The sequence below is a fragment of the Catharus ustulatus genome, chromosome 7 (assembly GCF_009819885.2).
Source record: "Catharus ustulatus isolate bCatUst1 chromosome 7, bCatUst1.pri.v2, whole genome shotgun sequence".
NCBI classification, from domain to species: domain Eukaryota; kingdom Metazoa; phylum Chordata; class Aves; order Passeriformes; family Turdidae; genus Catharus; species Catharus ustulatus.
In genome coordinates, this window is record NC_046227.1 from 31,512,147 (window position 1) to 31,527,952 (window position 15,806).

The 15,806-nt window shown below is 38.7% G+C and overlaps 1 protein-coding gene across 1 annotated transcript in view; it reads right to left on the minus strand.

The window, feature by feature from the left end:
• LOC116998787 (inactive dipeptidyl peptidase 10-like) overlaps window positions 1-15,806 on the minus strand; it is a 241,969-nt gene that overhangs the window by 48,604 nt on the left and 177,559 nt on the right. The window contains 2 exon segments of the mRNA XM_033064890.2: window positions 13,585-13,666; window positions 13,766-13,818. Coding sequence (XP_032920781.1) covers window positions 13,585-13,666; window positions 13,766-13,818 — 135 coding nt within the window.

The following is a 15,806-nucleotide window of genomic DNA, read 5'->3' on the forward strand; positions in this document are numbered from 1 at the left end:
GACTTTCTTTCAGGCTGAGGTCTGGAGCAGAGTCCAAGTTAGCTGCAGATGGCAGACAGCTGTGAACACAGAGACATCCCCTCCCCAGCTGAACAGCAAACCCAGTGCCAGTAGCTGGAGAGGCCCCCCGTGTGTCTTTAATCATTTTGAACACTACAGGCAGAGAAAAGCTGCTAAATTACAGAAAAACACTCCATTTTTTCCCTTTTGGTGCTGCACTGAAGCCTCCTGCATAGCACAGCCACACTCAACCCCTCCTCTGGTTGCAGGGCAGCTTCAGTGACAGCACAAACCTTTTCTGCTCCAGCAGCACTGCTTGCTGCTAGAGCCCAGGTTCTCACTCTAAAGCCCAGGATTTTTAGGTGGAAGAAAAGCAGAGCTGGTGTCTTGGGTTACAATACAGAGTGTGATAAAAGGTATTTGTTCTATCACCATCTGTTCAGGGTGGGGACAGTGATCCTTATCTCCACAGGAGATATTCTGCTAATGGGCCATCCATTGAAACCAGGCAGGGCATTGTTCTTTATCTTTTCACAACCCATCCTTCCTCCAGCCAGTCATTTTCTGCTCATGGCCATTGAGTCCCACTGTGTGACTGATAAAATTACTGCATCCCATTGGGAGTTGCTCCAGCCAGGGGGAAGAGCCCAACATTTCTTACCAAGATAAAAACAGAGGCTTTGGGACACTAAGGGAGCCCCTTTCTCCACTGGACTCCAGAGGAAAACCGGATTTCTCCACATCACCACTGGAGCTCCGGAGGGAAACTGCACCTTGTACAGGAGCACTGCTCCAACTGAGCCACATCTGTCACTGCAGGAGGATGCAGCCACCATGGAATGGGACTGCTGCCAACACCCTGCCTGACGGGTGTCAGGTTGTACTCTGACTTTGTCAGGGTTTGGAGTTTGTTTCTTTGTAGTACTGTATTTCTATTTTGATTTCCCTAGTAAAGAACTGTTATTCCTAATTCCCATATCTTTGCCTGAAGAGCCCCTTGATTTCAAAATGATAATAATTTGGAGGGAGGGGGTTTACATTCTCCATTTCAAAGAGAAGCTCCTGCCTTTCTCAGCAGACACCTGTCCTCCAAACTAAAACAGCTCGTCTGCTCAGTCTGTGGAAGAGGAGACTGATGGAGAGCTCACTGCAGTACAACTTGCTTGTGAGAGGAAGAGGAGGGACAGACATTGATCTGTTCTGTGTAGTGCCCAGGGACAGGACTCAAGGAATGGCCTCAGGCTGTGGCAGGGCAGGTTTAGGCTGGGTATTAGGAGAAGTTTTTTCCCCCAGATGCTGGCTGGGGACTGGAAAAGGCTGGAAGGGAAGGAACTGTGGCGTGTGGCTACAGGTGTTGTTTGCCATTACATCTGGATGAACACCTTGCTCAAGGAAAGTGCCAACCAAGCTCTAAAGCTGGAACCAGATGCAGCTGGAAAGGAAACAAAAAAGTCACCTGTGTCTATAATCTTTGCTTAGAAAAAAATCCATACAACAAACACTGGTGTCTTTCTGTACAGGTGAGAGTTCTACCCGTGGTGTGAGAAAATCATCAGATTCTTCCACAGAATTTGGACCAATAGATGGATAAATAACTACTCCAATCTGGAACAACTTCAGCACTCCCACTTAACACCCCAGAGAATGTGACAGCCTTCCTTACCTTTCATACTGTGAATATGAGCTATGACAAGACTGAGGAATTTCTGATTATGCCCAGCAGGAGCCCTTCAGGCATTCAGGAAATCCTTGTGGCCTCACACTGCTGTGGCTGAGCCTCAGCATCCAGCAAAATCCCAGCCCTTCTTGTGACACTGCCAGCCAATTAGTTGGGTAATTAATTCTTCAAAAGCTTCAAGATGCTTTTCCATCTGGGCTTGCCTCTTACCATTTGTTCTGTCTCCTGTTTACCATACATTAGCCAGGGCCAAATCCAGCTGCCCCCAGTCAGATCATTCACTAAGATTTCCAGATGAAATATGTTTTTTCACTAACAACCATTAATATAAATAATATCAGCTATTAATGAGCAAAAAAAAAGTCAAATAAAGAATATTTTTTTAGTTGTCCTGTAAATATTGTACTTTGCTCTCTAGAGATTAAACCACAACTTCTCCAGTTTCAGGGGCAGTGCTAAGTTTATAGAGCATGATAACATGTATGCACATATATATTGCTCTAGAATATATGGAAAGTTCAGCACAAAAAGATGGTCTTGCATAGAAGAAATAAATAAGTCACATAATAAACGAAATAGTTAATTTTAGAATTATTTTAAAGTAATTTTTATTCTAAAAACGTGCTCTCAAATCCTACTGTTGCTGTCACCATAATTATGGAAAAATGCAGATGTCCATGCACTTCCTTTGACTTGTAAATAATATTAGAACTAATTTTGGACTGTAGGAAGAACCTAAAATCAAAGCCCTACATCCACATTGAGACAATTTGGTTGCCAGCTTCCTACAACTGCCGTTAAGGTAGCAAGTTTGGTTTTCGTTAAAGTATTTAAAGTATTTGTTCCTACCTTCTGGTTCACAGATCTGAAAAATTATAGAAATAGCTCCACTTCAGAAATTTACAATTAGTTTCCAGCAATTTAAAAAATACAGCAAATCACCCATAGGATTGATCAATGCAATAGATTTCAAATGAATACCTGATATTGACATTTTCTCTATCACCATTCAGCATCCTCCAAAGTTCTGGCAGACAATTATTTTTCTGAGAGCCACTGATTACGTTATTTTTAGTCACAGTGTAATACCTGCTCTCTTCTTCAGGTTCAAACTGAGCAAACATTTCCTTGTCATTTGTGATTTCACTAACTATACTCCTGGGATTCACAGACTCCACACAGGTGAACTGTACACACATGGTGCACAAAATCCACAAACCACACTTCTGGGAGGTACTTTGCACTTTGTTGGAAAAGGAGCAATGTGAAGGGCTGGTGTCTGCCATTCCTGCCCACAGCAATCAGCTGTGGGAGAAGCTCCAAGGTAATTAATGAAGAGACACTCACTCATTGAGAGGAAGTGAAATGCAAGGTGGCAAACTCCCACCCCAAACAGTCATCATGCATTTCACTGGTGAGACTGGTTATCCTGCTAATGTCTTTCTTACAGCAGCCATCTCTAAAACCAAAGAGGATTATTATATTTCAGATAATATAAACAACAGAAAAATGGCTCATAAAGCGTTTGTAGGCGTGAATTTTAGAGCTTTAGAATATTCATTAGTGATTTAGCAAGTTACAATTATGCAGGCTTCTTATAAAAGCCTTTTATTTTCTTCTCATCTCTTACAAATTTCCTATACAGATCACATATGTTACAGGATGACCATTTCAAGGAAAGTTTTATGGGTTTGTATTGCAAAGAAGCTTTATTTTCTTTCCCCTACGTTTTATCTGCAGTCTATTTAGATTGTGGGCTCTCACAGACAGGATTGCAGGCTACAAGGTCTGATCTGGTTTGCAATACAGCTGCTTTGCAAGTCTCCAGGAGTGCATAATGGCTCTGATCTCTTCTCTGCAGATAGTTTTTTTGGTTTTGTTTTTTAATTTTGTAGGTCAATCTATACTGGTACAAAAAAAATTGAAACACTCATTCAATTTACCAAGCAATGCCTGGCAGTGGAGAAAAATCTGCCCTTACACTATCCATGTTCCAAAAATCATCAGACACATTACAAATGAAGCAGAAACCAAGTAATAGATAATAACAAAATTATTATAATTGTAAGCACTAAAAACTATATTCACTCTTAAAGGTACTAATTTTCTAAAGGTTGTGATTGACCTGCACAACAATTCTTTCAGAGGAAGCTTTCAAACCTTTAGATGATGCTGTAATTAAGGGAGAGGGGAAGTAGCTCAAAGACCTCAAAGCACAGACACCCCAATATCATACACTATCCCTTTCTGGTGTCAGTTACAATATGTTAATTTTATTTTTGCAGTAATCAAGCTGCCAGAAGAACAGAAGTAGGAAGAACAGAACGCTCACTGAAGCACCACTCTTTTCTTTTGTCTAGATTAATGCCACTGCATCACAGTAATGTGTTAGCACAATGGTTTCTGAACAACCACAAACAATCTACAAGGCCATTATATTTAATTGCTATTTAGATAGTTTATAAATCTACTGTAAACAATAGCAAGGATGCACTCATAATGCAGCTCCAAGATTAGTTACTAATGTCATGACATAAACCAGGCCATGAACTCAGACTATCAGCAACTCCATGGTAACTCTGATGTTTATTTATGTCCTTGATTTCCAATAAATGCAGAGAAGCGTTGCCCTCTTTTGTTTCAACACACATTAATTATCTTGCCTTTCCAATGATATTGGATCATGATGCTCGCTAAATTCTCACCCTGTCTCATCCCATGACAGCTTACCCAGGAGAGCAAACACAGTGTAATATGCTATATAAATAAAATCACATATAATATCTGAACTACGACCTATGCAACAAGCTGCTTCATAAATCTGCTGCACAGATCCCAGCAGGACTCCCTTGGCCCTAAGCTGATGCTCTGGATCTGCTCCTTCCTCCCATGGAGCTGCCTGAAGAGCCCTGCTGGCTGCAGCCCTGTGCAAAATCTCACTGAGGACTGGACTGCTCAGCCCTTTGATCTCTGTCTAAGTGATGTGAAGAACAGAATTATCCAAAACAGTGCATGCTCAGGAATTCACACTCGTCCTTCCTCACACTTACTGATTGCTTCCGACTAATGAGCCAGCATGGAGCTTCTAACAAAATCATAATCTGTCCTTACCATAAAATCTTTTAAAATGATCTCTGGTTATTTCAGGCTCATCTTACACTGACATCAAATATTCAATTATGCCCAGACTGATCAATCTATAACAAGCTAAACTGAAAAATTTTCAACCTAGTTACTCCAGGAGGAAAAAAAAGCCCAATGTTGGGAGACAGAAAAATTTAGATATCAGAGGAGAAATCCTCTGTTTCCTTTGAGAAAATGTAAGAAAGTAGCATTATAACTGCAAGAACAAAAGTAAAGATACAGAATTGAAAATTCTGAGCTTATAAAGTCATACTTACATTTTCTACTATTTTTAGGGTGGTGGGCAAACCCTGAGAACTTTTATGAAATGCAATAAAGCAGGGTGCCTCTGAGCATCTACATGAGAAAGTCAAGCAGAGTTGAACACAAAAGTTTGCATTTTCAGCTGTGATTGCTGACCCAGCCCATCTTGCTGTATGGGACACGTGTCTTCATCTCCCCTCTGCACACAGGGTTCAAGTTGTCTGTTGTCTTTATGATGGGTCAAAATTTTAGTGGATCACATCCACCTGTACAGACTCCACAATGCAAGAAACACAGCTTGTCCTAAATTATCTCATTAGGAATGAGACAAGGAGGAATTAGGAAATTTTGACTAGCTCTTGGAACAGCACATCTGCTTGGGACAGTTCTGGGAAACAACACTTGAAAATAACTATTTGCTTTCCTTCCACATAAAATTTTTTCCATTCTATTTCTGGAAATGCGCTGTCACCTGCCATAAACCAAGAAGAAAATCAATTCATTGTTTTCCCTGACTTCCCTGACACCTGACTTTTCAATCCTTATTCTCTGGGCCTTGGAGCTGCCAGTAGAGATGCATTCCCCACAACTACACATCCACGAGCAGTTCTTGGCATTTCACTGTCTGGTTCAGGCTGAGTCAACATGAAAGCCTAAGTCACTTTAACACAGTGCAGCAAAAGTTTAATCAGCTCTGATCTTTCAGCACAAACGCAGTGGGGAAGTCATAACCCCTCTGCAGGGAAAAAGAAACATTTATGGGCTGGTGGTGATGGAATTTAATGTTTATTTTTCAAGAGGGACTTGGCTAAAAGAGAGAGAAATAGCCAGGAGAACTGAACATGCCCAAAGTTGTTCAGCCTTGCAGAGGAAGAAAGTCACTGTCACTCCCACTGACTGAAACCTGTCTGTATTTCTGATGGATGTTATGTGCCAAATAAGAAAATAGATTTTAACATACAGCAAACAGAATCTATAAATGGAAGAGGTGGAGGAACCCTGCCACAGAGCAAGAGTTCAGTGGGGTTTGTGTCAAGTTGGTTTTGCCACTTCAGCCTGCTCCTAGCAGAACTTTGTGGGCACTGGTAGCATCACAGAAACTCTTTCATGAGTCTTCTGCCAAACACTTCACAAAAGGTAAATAAAAGTCGTGTTTACAATTGATTAGAACAACTCTGGCATAGAACCTGAACCAGAAAGGCATTAGAAATCTTCAAACTCTTCTGTTTGGACATTTTGGTGCCTTCCTCTTTGCAATCTTCCTTTTCCAAGGTGTAAGAAGCATAGAATATAGCTGCTTTCTTGGGTCTTTTTTTTCCTATTTGCCAGATAAAACTCTCATTTACATTACATTACCGAAAGATGGATATAACAATTTTTCCATCCCATCCTGTGCTGTACCTTTTTTTATCACTAAATATGAAGTGAGTACATGATTATATGGCCTAGGGACACAGTAATCATGCAGTGGTTTCGGGCAGGATTTTGGAGGTACACAGAAATGCAGTCCATAATAAAACCCTGCCTTTTCCAACTCCAGTTTAGCTAGGGATTCCATCAGATTTCAACCTCTGCTTCATAGTTTTTATGGGTGCCTATTTCCAAAGAATTTTAGACTTCTGAAATATAATTTTCATGTTTCTGCATTACAGAAAGGTACACATTTTTCACCCAAGAAGCACAGCAGCTGCATTTTATGAGCCATTGAACTTGCAGTTAATATTAGCTAACAGATAGAAGTGTGAATATTCAGATAAGCTTTGTTACACACAGACATGTTGAACAACTTGATGAGAGGTGCATATTGCTGTTTTCATTGCTCCCTGCAGGCTGCTGCATGGAGGAGTCCTTAGGATTTCTCCTATCAAACATGTGTGTCTATACTTGGTTCTCTCAGTGTCTTTGTGGGACTGTATGCAAAGAAATATATATATACACCCACACAAGTAAGCATATTTAAAAAAAAAAAAAAAAAAGAGTTTTAGCATAGTTATATATCAAATTTCCAATATATTTGCTTCTGGATGAAAAAAATGCATTACTTGTGTGCAGGGCTTCCATACTGCCTCAAATATTAGCTGCATGCTAGATCAGTGATAACAGAATAAAAACCAGGGAGAGGAAATATCTTTTATCTCCCCTCTCGATTTATTCACTATAAAGCTGCTGGGCCTTTTACTGTTCCACATGAAAAACAGTGGTAGAGGAATAATGCCCCTATAAAACATATGATTTTCTCATATTTCCTCACCTCCTTCACATACAGCCAAGTGGCTATTCCCACAAAGGGCCAGCAATATCTAGTCCTTAATACTCATAATTTTAAACTGCCTTTGATACTAGAACACATTTATTGTATTTCACTGTGCAAAGTGATGAAGAAACTTTGCCCAACTTAGCCTTGCTCCATTTACAATGTTCCATTTATAATGTTGTAGTGGTCTCTAGAGCTCACAAAATCTTTTTAAAATATATCCAGCCTTCATAAGTAGAACTGTATTTTTTCCTGTTTTGCCAAACAGCCTGTGTTTCCTGGCTGCATTCTCCATTCCCCTTTTCTGAGATGGGAACAAAGCTTTCAGATGGAGATCACTTTTGGAACTAGAGGACATGCATTAAATGCTCCTCCAATCCATATTGAAGTGGAGTGAGCACCCAGAAATTGATAATGGAAAACTAGTTCAGTAGAATAGCTTCAGAGCAACTATTTTTTTTCCTTTGAAGAATGTTTTGAATCAAATAATTTAAATTAAAAGGCAAAAAAAAATAGATTTTACAATGATAATTTGAGAAATCCAAGAGAAAAATCCTAAGCAGCAGCTTAGGAGGAAGACTAAGTCTAAGACTAGGTTTAACTAAGTCTTTTAGGTAACTCCAGTTCTTCTGTGGACTCAGCTGGGTGGGCAATGCTCAACCACTTCCAGCTCCCTTCCTTCAGAGAAACATGTTCAGCAGGACAAAGGACCTCCAAACGTGCTTTGAACTACAGAAGTTTGGTAATTGAGCCCCTCATGCATTATAATGAGGTATCATACCTGAGGTTAATGTCACAATTGAAGTGTTCTTGTTTATTTCTAGTTTTCCAAATAAATTCAAGCAGACGTTTTCCTCTCAGTTTCACTGCCATCTGCCTCATTAGCATAGTCATTAAAAAGGAAAGATGAAATAAAGCCTTGACATTTCCATATGTAATTTTAAGTTAATAATCTAAAATACAGCAAGTCAAAGGAGCAGAAGACTTTGCAGATAAAAACAGCAGAAGAAATATATTTATTTAGGACTTACTTCATTAGCATTAATAAAGCTTTTACTTCATTTGCATATGCAAGTGTTCTTGCCAGGAGGGGGTGCCAAGTACCCACAGCACTAATTATGCAAAAAGAAAACACATGGCTAATATTTTACAGAAAGATAAATTACCATGTTTTATAGCAGTTGTACATTACCTTGATAGACCAAACAGTAAATGGAGCTTTCAGCAAGTAATGGCTGTTAAAGCATGTGTAGAGCAAGGTAACTGTCTGAGAACAATCCTGCTAATTCCTCATTTACTGAAATTAGTCCAGGGCTTATCTGAGTACATAGAAAATAGTACAACTTCAAAGAATTTTGCTGCTGCACTATTTGTCTTATCTAAAACAGTCTTTCAAAAGCCATTGGGAAAAAAAGGCAAAATTTTGACAAAAGGCAATTGTTAGAAAATGTCACATTAATACAGTCTGAGATTTATTTGCATTTTTGTGGGGCAATAGGTATTGATGGGGCTGTGAAGGGAAATTGAACCTCCAAACATGACAAAAAGATACAGATAAGATGACTGATCACAGAGCAAAAGGACAGAGCGTTCTTGAAATTGTACAGTTATTAGCAGCAATTAAAGCTGATTTCACTCTGGTTTATCTCTGTGTTTCTGTTTCTGTTCTGGTTTTCAGGTAGTTTCAATACAAGGTGAGGTTCTATTTCACAGGATTTTTTTCATTCTTTATGTAAAAGCTTCAGCTTCTAAAATCCATTATTTGTGAGTAGCCTTTCTCTTCTTTTAATTGATTTTTGGAAGATGAGGGCAACTTATAGATTTCTAATATTTAAAGTGCTTTCTAAAAATTGATGAGAACATCCTGAATTCACAATTCAGCTACAATCAGTAAACTGTTCTTAGTGTATACAGCCTAATAGGTAATTCAACTCAAGCATGACCTAAATTAAAGCATTGTAAAAGCTCATCTTCAGTCCTACCATTTCAGAGTGTTATATTTTGTTGGTAGCATCAATTTGTGACAAAGCTTCTGAAAAATAATTTTCTTTAGTATTCTGGATAGTTTTACTATTTTCTTGATTTTTGTTTGGTTAAAATATGTATTAATTTATGCATAGATATTCATCTGTAAGTCAACAGATCATTCATTATACTGATCCATGTATGTAACCCAAACTCCCCTCAGAATCACTTAATATATCAAAAGAAAAACCAGCTTGCTACAATAAAGAACACAACACATCTATTATAAATGCAAAGGCAAAGTGACTTGCACAGACATATGTTCATGGAATAAAGTGAAATGAAGTGTTTCATACAAAATAAACAACATGTACCATCACCAGGACAGAAAAAAAAAAATATAACTTTTAAGAAAAAAGCTGTGTCAAACTGAACAACTTCTAGCCAAGCTTCACTGGGAGCTAGCTGAAAGCCACCCAAGAATTGATCAGAACTATTTGTACCACAAGGAGCACTGTAGAAGAGCAGGAGGGTGTTAAATACAGCACAGAAACACTGGAGACATCTCCAGCCTCAACTTTTATATCCAGGCTCCTACTGCAATACATCCCCACAGACAGATCCAGAGTTCTCTCCCCTGTGTCAGATACAACCAAGTCCAGCACAAACACATGAAAACCTTTGCCTCAAACTACTGGAGAAGATAAGGCTCAAGAAGGGAAACTGGGTGTTTCAACAACAGAGGACCTGTAAAAACCCCAAAGCATTCTTCTCCTCAGTAAAGCCTTCCCACCAGTTATGGGATATCTCTCTCAGACACAAGCAGTGAGGTCTTTAATCAATAAAGTAGAGGCAGAAAAATGTTGATGAAACAAATTAGATGTCTAGTTGGGTTTGTCTTTTCTGGAATGAATTACTGCTGCAGTGATGGATTCTATGGAGGAGAGGTGAAGAGATAATCAACTAATGACTTGCATGATTTTAATCAAACATGAGTAATGTTTGGCAAATACATAAACAGCTCCCTAACATACTATGACACAGAAATGGTATTTTAGATCTGGTACAGATCTAACACAGTTAAAAGGCAGCATTTTAAAGAGTGTGACCTTGAAAACAGTTCTCATTTTAAAAGCTCTGTGACCTTAACATACATTAATTCATTAGATAAAAGTTTCTTCTCCCCAGTGGCAAACATTTTCAATTTCACCATCAAAATGTCATGACTCAAGCAGCAGCTGTTTCTCTGAGCTTTCCTCTTAACCATTACAAAACCCTCTACTTTAGGCAAATACCAAGGAACTGAAATAACTTGCAACCACCATGGTAGCTTGAAAACAAGGGTACTATGTGGGCTCAGTCACCTGGCACCTGACATAAAACCAACCCTGCTCTTCACCAGCCACATGGGGCATGCTGGCCCAATAGACAGCCCCAGAAATTATTCCTAACACTAAACTTAGACTGATGCAAGCTTTCCACAAGGATGTAAAATACTGCATATACTTGATTTCGCTGCTGCCATATTCCATCTGTGCAATAAGCAGTTTGTGGCTTCATACATATTTTCCTTCCTGTTTTTCTTTCCCTTCATATCATTATATTATCTGTTTGAACATCCTGACAATTCTTCCTCATTGGAAGAACTCAAGATAACTATGTAGGCTGCAGGCAACACTGTTATGTAGATCTGCAGAACTCTGGACTGGAAATATCTTATTTTACACTATAGCCTGACTATCAAAAATAGTTGATCCAACTCCGTGTGTTATCCCCCTATAATTTGGATTTAATCCAGGACTTTCCAAATAGTTATAAAGTTGGGATCTTTGGCTCAGTCAAACATACCTGTGCCTTTTGTTTAGCATTTTGTGCTAATTTTGTTGACCAGTCCTGGCTATTCATTTCTGCACCACAGATGAAGGGGGATATTCCTTCTACACACACTCTACCTCTGTGATGGCACACAGCACGTCTCATGGGTCCTTCTACATCAAATTTTTGTATATAAAATTGATTTCTTCTCCAGTTGTTCTCCACTTTTTCTTCAGTTGTAAAGAATGGCTTTTGGAGATCACCCAGGTTAACACACTATGATTAATTTATTTAGAGTAGGTATGGCATTGCTTGTTTTACTCATGAACTATCACTTTTTCTTTATTCCATTGAAAAGACATGTAAATTTTGTTCAGGAAGGTGAACCACTCATAGTGTGTTGGCAGCATGAGTCTATGAGACTGCAGCTTTGTTTGCACCCAGGTTTATTCCATTGATAGCTACTGATGGATTTTCATCTGGATCTCTCCCTTTATGCCTTCCTCTGTGCCTTGTTTCACTGCTGGTTGCTTCCTCTACTATTTTACTCAAAACCCACTAACCCAGTGTTTGTTCCAATGACAAATTTTGTAACAGAACCGTTGTGGCAATGTGTCAGCCACACATGCCTAACCTGTTCTGCTGGAATGAACTCTCTGTCCTGCTTCTGCTCCAGGCAGATGTTCCTCGGGACAGCAGCAGCAACCATTACTCACCACAGTCTTTATTCATTCATGCTCCTTCTACATTTTTGGCTTGCTGCTGAAGTGGGAGGGCAATGCAGCAAGGCACTTCTGTCACTTTGGAAACCTTCTGTTGCCACATGAACAGCCTCAAGAGGACATCCTCCTGACTGGCAATTCCTGAAGTCACCTCCCATGGACTGCTCCTGCACGTGTGCATCTCTCTATGGCAATATCCAGTGCCATTCAGAGTGCACAGAAGATTTTGTGTTCAAAGTTATTATTTCCTAATTCTGCAGACCATATGGCACCATAAAACTCACAGCAGAGCAGATATTTTTAAAGCATGACATTAACTCTACTAGAGACAGTAACAAAGATGAGTAATGCTATCCTCGCTCAAGTATGAATTATGCCAATGTTTTCAAATTTGGATGATTAAGGCTGTACCTAAAATGATCACTTTTTTTTTTTCCAGTTTTGAGATGTAATAGGAGTGCCTGTGCCTGAAAGTTTCCATGCATATTTTCAGAATTTTAGGCAAAACACATAAAGGTAGCATTATTCTGATTTATTTTTCTGAGGTTTATGATTGGTAAGTCTGACCCTGTTCTTATGAAACACCTTAGGAAAAGAAAAATGTCTTTTCACAGTAATCACTGCACTTCATTTTAGTTCTACTTTAGGTTACTGATCAGAGGTCCAGCAGAGACAAATCAATTTAATGCAATTTAATTAAAATATTTCTTAAATCTGTTCAATTTTGCACATGCTTCTATTTCTGCTACAACCTCCATGGTTTGCCACGTTCCATAATGCTGCCTGGTAAATAACCTGTGTATTTATTACCACTAAGCCTCTTGCCATGCTCTCATTATTAATAAATTAATGTGGTTAATTATTAAAACATATAAAGCATTTTCCAATTACTTTTTCTCACCTACCTCCACTTCCTTAATGCAAAACATTCCAACCAGAAACATTTTTTACTTTCCAATCATCTTGATGAATGATATAAAGCAACAGGGTATATTCTCTAGACATTCAGCTTACAGCCTCTCTGCATGAACAAGCTGGATGTGCAAGGAGGCCTTGGGATCATGCCTGGGGGCATTAATGAGCTTATTAGAACACTGTAACAAGGATTATCTGAATTTCTTATGCAGAACTGAGGATGTAATCAGTCTCTTGCCTTCAACTACCAACATAGGTCAGCTTAAAATGAGTGCTGTTCTAAAACCAAAATTTTTTTTCTTCTTATATTGGCATTGGTTTTGATGGCCATGGATGATTAATATTCATTAAAAATGTTAAAACTTCTGGAAAAAATTATACATAAAACATGGCATCTCATTTTATTATTATGAATTCACTGCAGCACAGCTGACCTTGGCAGTAATTTTCATTCTGAAATGAAAACATCACTTTTCATGAGTCCATCACATCACATTTGGATGCTAAGCTTTTGCTTTTGCCCACTGTTTTCATTGATATTGCACTTAAAAGAAAACTGCTTTTCACCTTTAACTTTCCTTCCCACATAAAGATGTTTATCCTGAAAATCACTTGAGGGCATATTTAGATGAAGGTGTCATTCTTTCAACAACTGTACCATTTGCTTATTGGGGGTCAGCCTGGAAAAACACATTTTTAATAAAAAATAAACAAAATCATAGAGTTCTCCTAAAAGCTGTAATAGAAGCATACTAGCACAGTGCAGAAATGCATAACACAACTTATCTTAAGGCTTTCAGTTTTGTTTTTACCTCTGGAGTCCGTGCAATTTTAATGATTGTGCTTACCAGTTGCTGTCCGTGAGCACCCCAGGCTGCATACTGTAAAACTGAATCCTCTACTTCTGGAGGGTTTAACTCCCAAACTTCCCTTGAAAAAAGGGAAACATTTTTACTTGAACACACTGGCATCACCTCGTGCATAGAGCCACTGACAATGACACGGTGTAGAAAAAACAATGTGACTTACCTTGTGTGTATGTTATAAATCACATATGAAGCTGTATAAGAATAATGAAAAACCTGTTAAAAAAAAAGAAAAAAGTAAAGAATTACAAGACAAAATACGGGATTAAATACAGACTAGCATGAGGGCAGAGTCTTTCAACCCCTGTAAAAACTGATACCTTTATCACTGAAAGAATGTTTTACTGAATTAATTATAACCAATAGACCTGAACCAGGTTTTTAAAGCTGTAGGAAGGACACACATTAACACCTGTTAATTTAACCAGACACTGTAACAATACAACAACTGCACAGAAAATGTCCCAACAATAAAAACACATACCTCCCTCCAAAAAGAAAACCCCCAAACTGAAAAAACCCACTGAGAATGTACCTTAGGAAAAAAAAAACAAAAAAAAAACCCCTTTTTTTTCTTCATCAAGCTGTGTCAAAATGATTGCACAGGCATCACATTTATTCTAATAGAAATGCAGACCAATACAGGCTCATATGGTATTTTTCTGTCCACCTGCTATGAACAGCCTGAAGAACCTCCCAGGTATGGCTCACAAAACAGAAAACTCTGTATTTAGTGGGGCTCTGTTTGCTGTGGCCTTCATTAAATAAGTTTTGTTCTGATTTTGGCTGACTTCCTTTGTTTTTCAGGAAAAGTCTGTTGAAGGTTTTTTTGTAATTTTGGGTAAAACAAAGAGCTATTTATTTTCATTAAACCTTTCCCATTCAACAGCAAGTTACCAGTGACTTCTGGGTTCCAGACTCTAGGATTCTCTGACAGGAACAGAAGAGAACTTACAGTGTGCAATGTGATGGACCACCACACCAAACAGCTCAAATCAAAGCACACATTCTCTCTAGCCAAACATTAGTCTGTACACAGACAGTAAATAAAAGACATTTTGCTCTCTTCCAGGTTTGAGTGATTGGTTTTTACCTAGCTCATTTTTTGCCTCTACATCTTGTATCATGAAAGTGTCATAATCCCATTGTATTAGTTTTAATATTATTTAAAATTACTGCATCGTCTTGGAATATGAAATATATTTGCCATTAATTATTACTGAACTAAGCAAAAATCTTCTTTTTAATGTAAACTGTCAGAAAAGAACATTAGATTACATCCACTAGACTTACTGCAGCTTCATGTCTACAGCTACAGCATCTCTGCTTGGCACATGAAGGATTTATTTCTGGACAGGTTAATCCCAGTTAGAGGGGACAGCTACAGCTCCAAAGCCAAAACCTTGACATGGATACGTGTGTTGGGAACTCTTCAGCTTGTGTTTTCTGCTCTGGGAACCTTTCAGTGCCTCCTTCAAAGAGAACAGGCAAAGGGGGATCCTACCTGGACAGAGCCACTGGAATTTGTCACTGTGGCACACAAGGGGGTTTCAGAGGTTGTTATTTTATCTGGAGGCCATTCAATAACAGAGCCATCTGAAACATCCTTCCACTGACTCCCTTCTCATTATTAGTTCCCTGTCAACACATACCAAGAATTTAGCATGCCCTAAATCTTTGCTGGCTGATGCAGCAGGAATCCCACAAAGGTCTCTAAGATTAGTAACTCTACTTTGTGCAACAGCTGAATATCCCTCCTATAAAATTTCCCTTTGAGACAAAAATTATTTCCATTTTCCAAGTCTATGGTGTTCAACATCAGAACTGTTGCTTCAGCAAGAATCATACATATATTAATAAACATGCCCCAAACTTCTTTATATTACAGCTTAAGATAAACTATTTTGTCATGCAAGGTACCAGCCTCTTCTGAGAAGTGTGAGTGAAACAGAGAAATGGTTAAACCATGGTGGTTTCTGCACAGGGTGTGCACTGTCAGAGGTTACCCAGGGGGCTCTTGCCAACAGCTTTTAAAGGCCAGTTACAAAGAAGAGAAATGGGTCTCTTGCCCTTGTGGGAAAAGGGAAAATTGTATCAAAGATAATGTGTGGAGGGTTGATAGATATTTTAAATAGAAATATTTTTAAAGTAAATTATTAGACAGAGTATATTTCACCAAGTATGCTAAACTAATAAGTCATTCT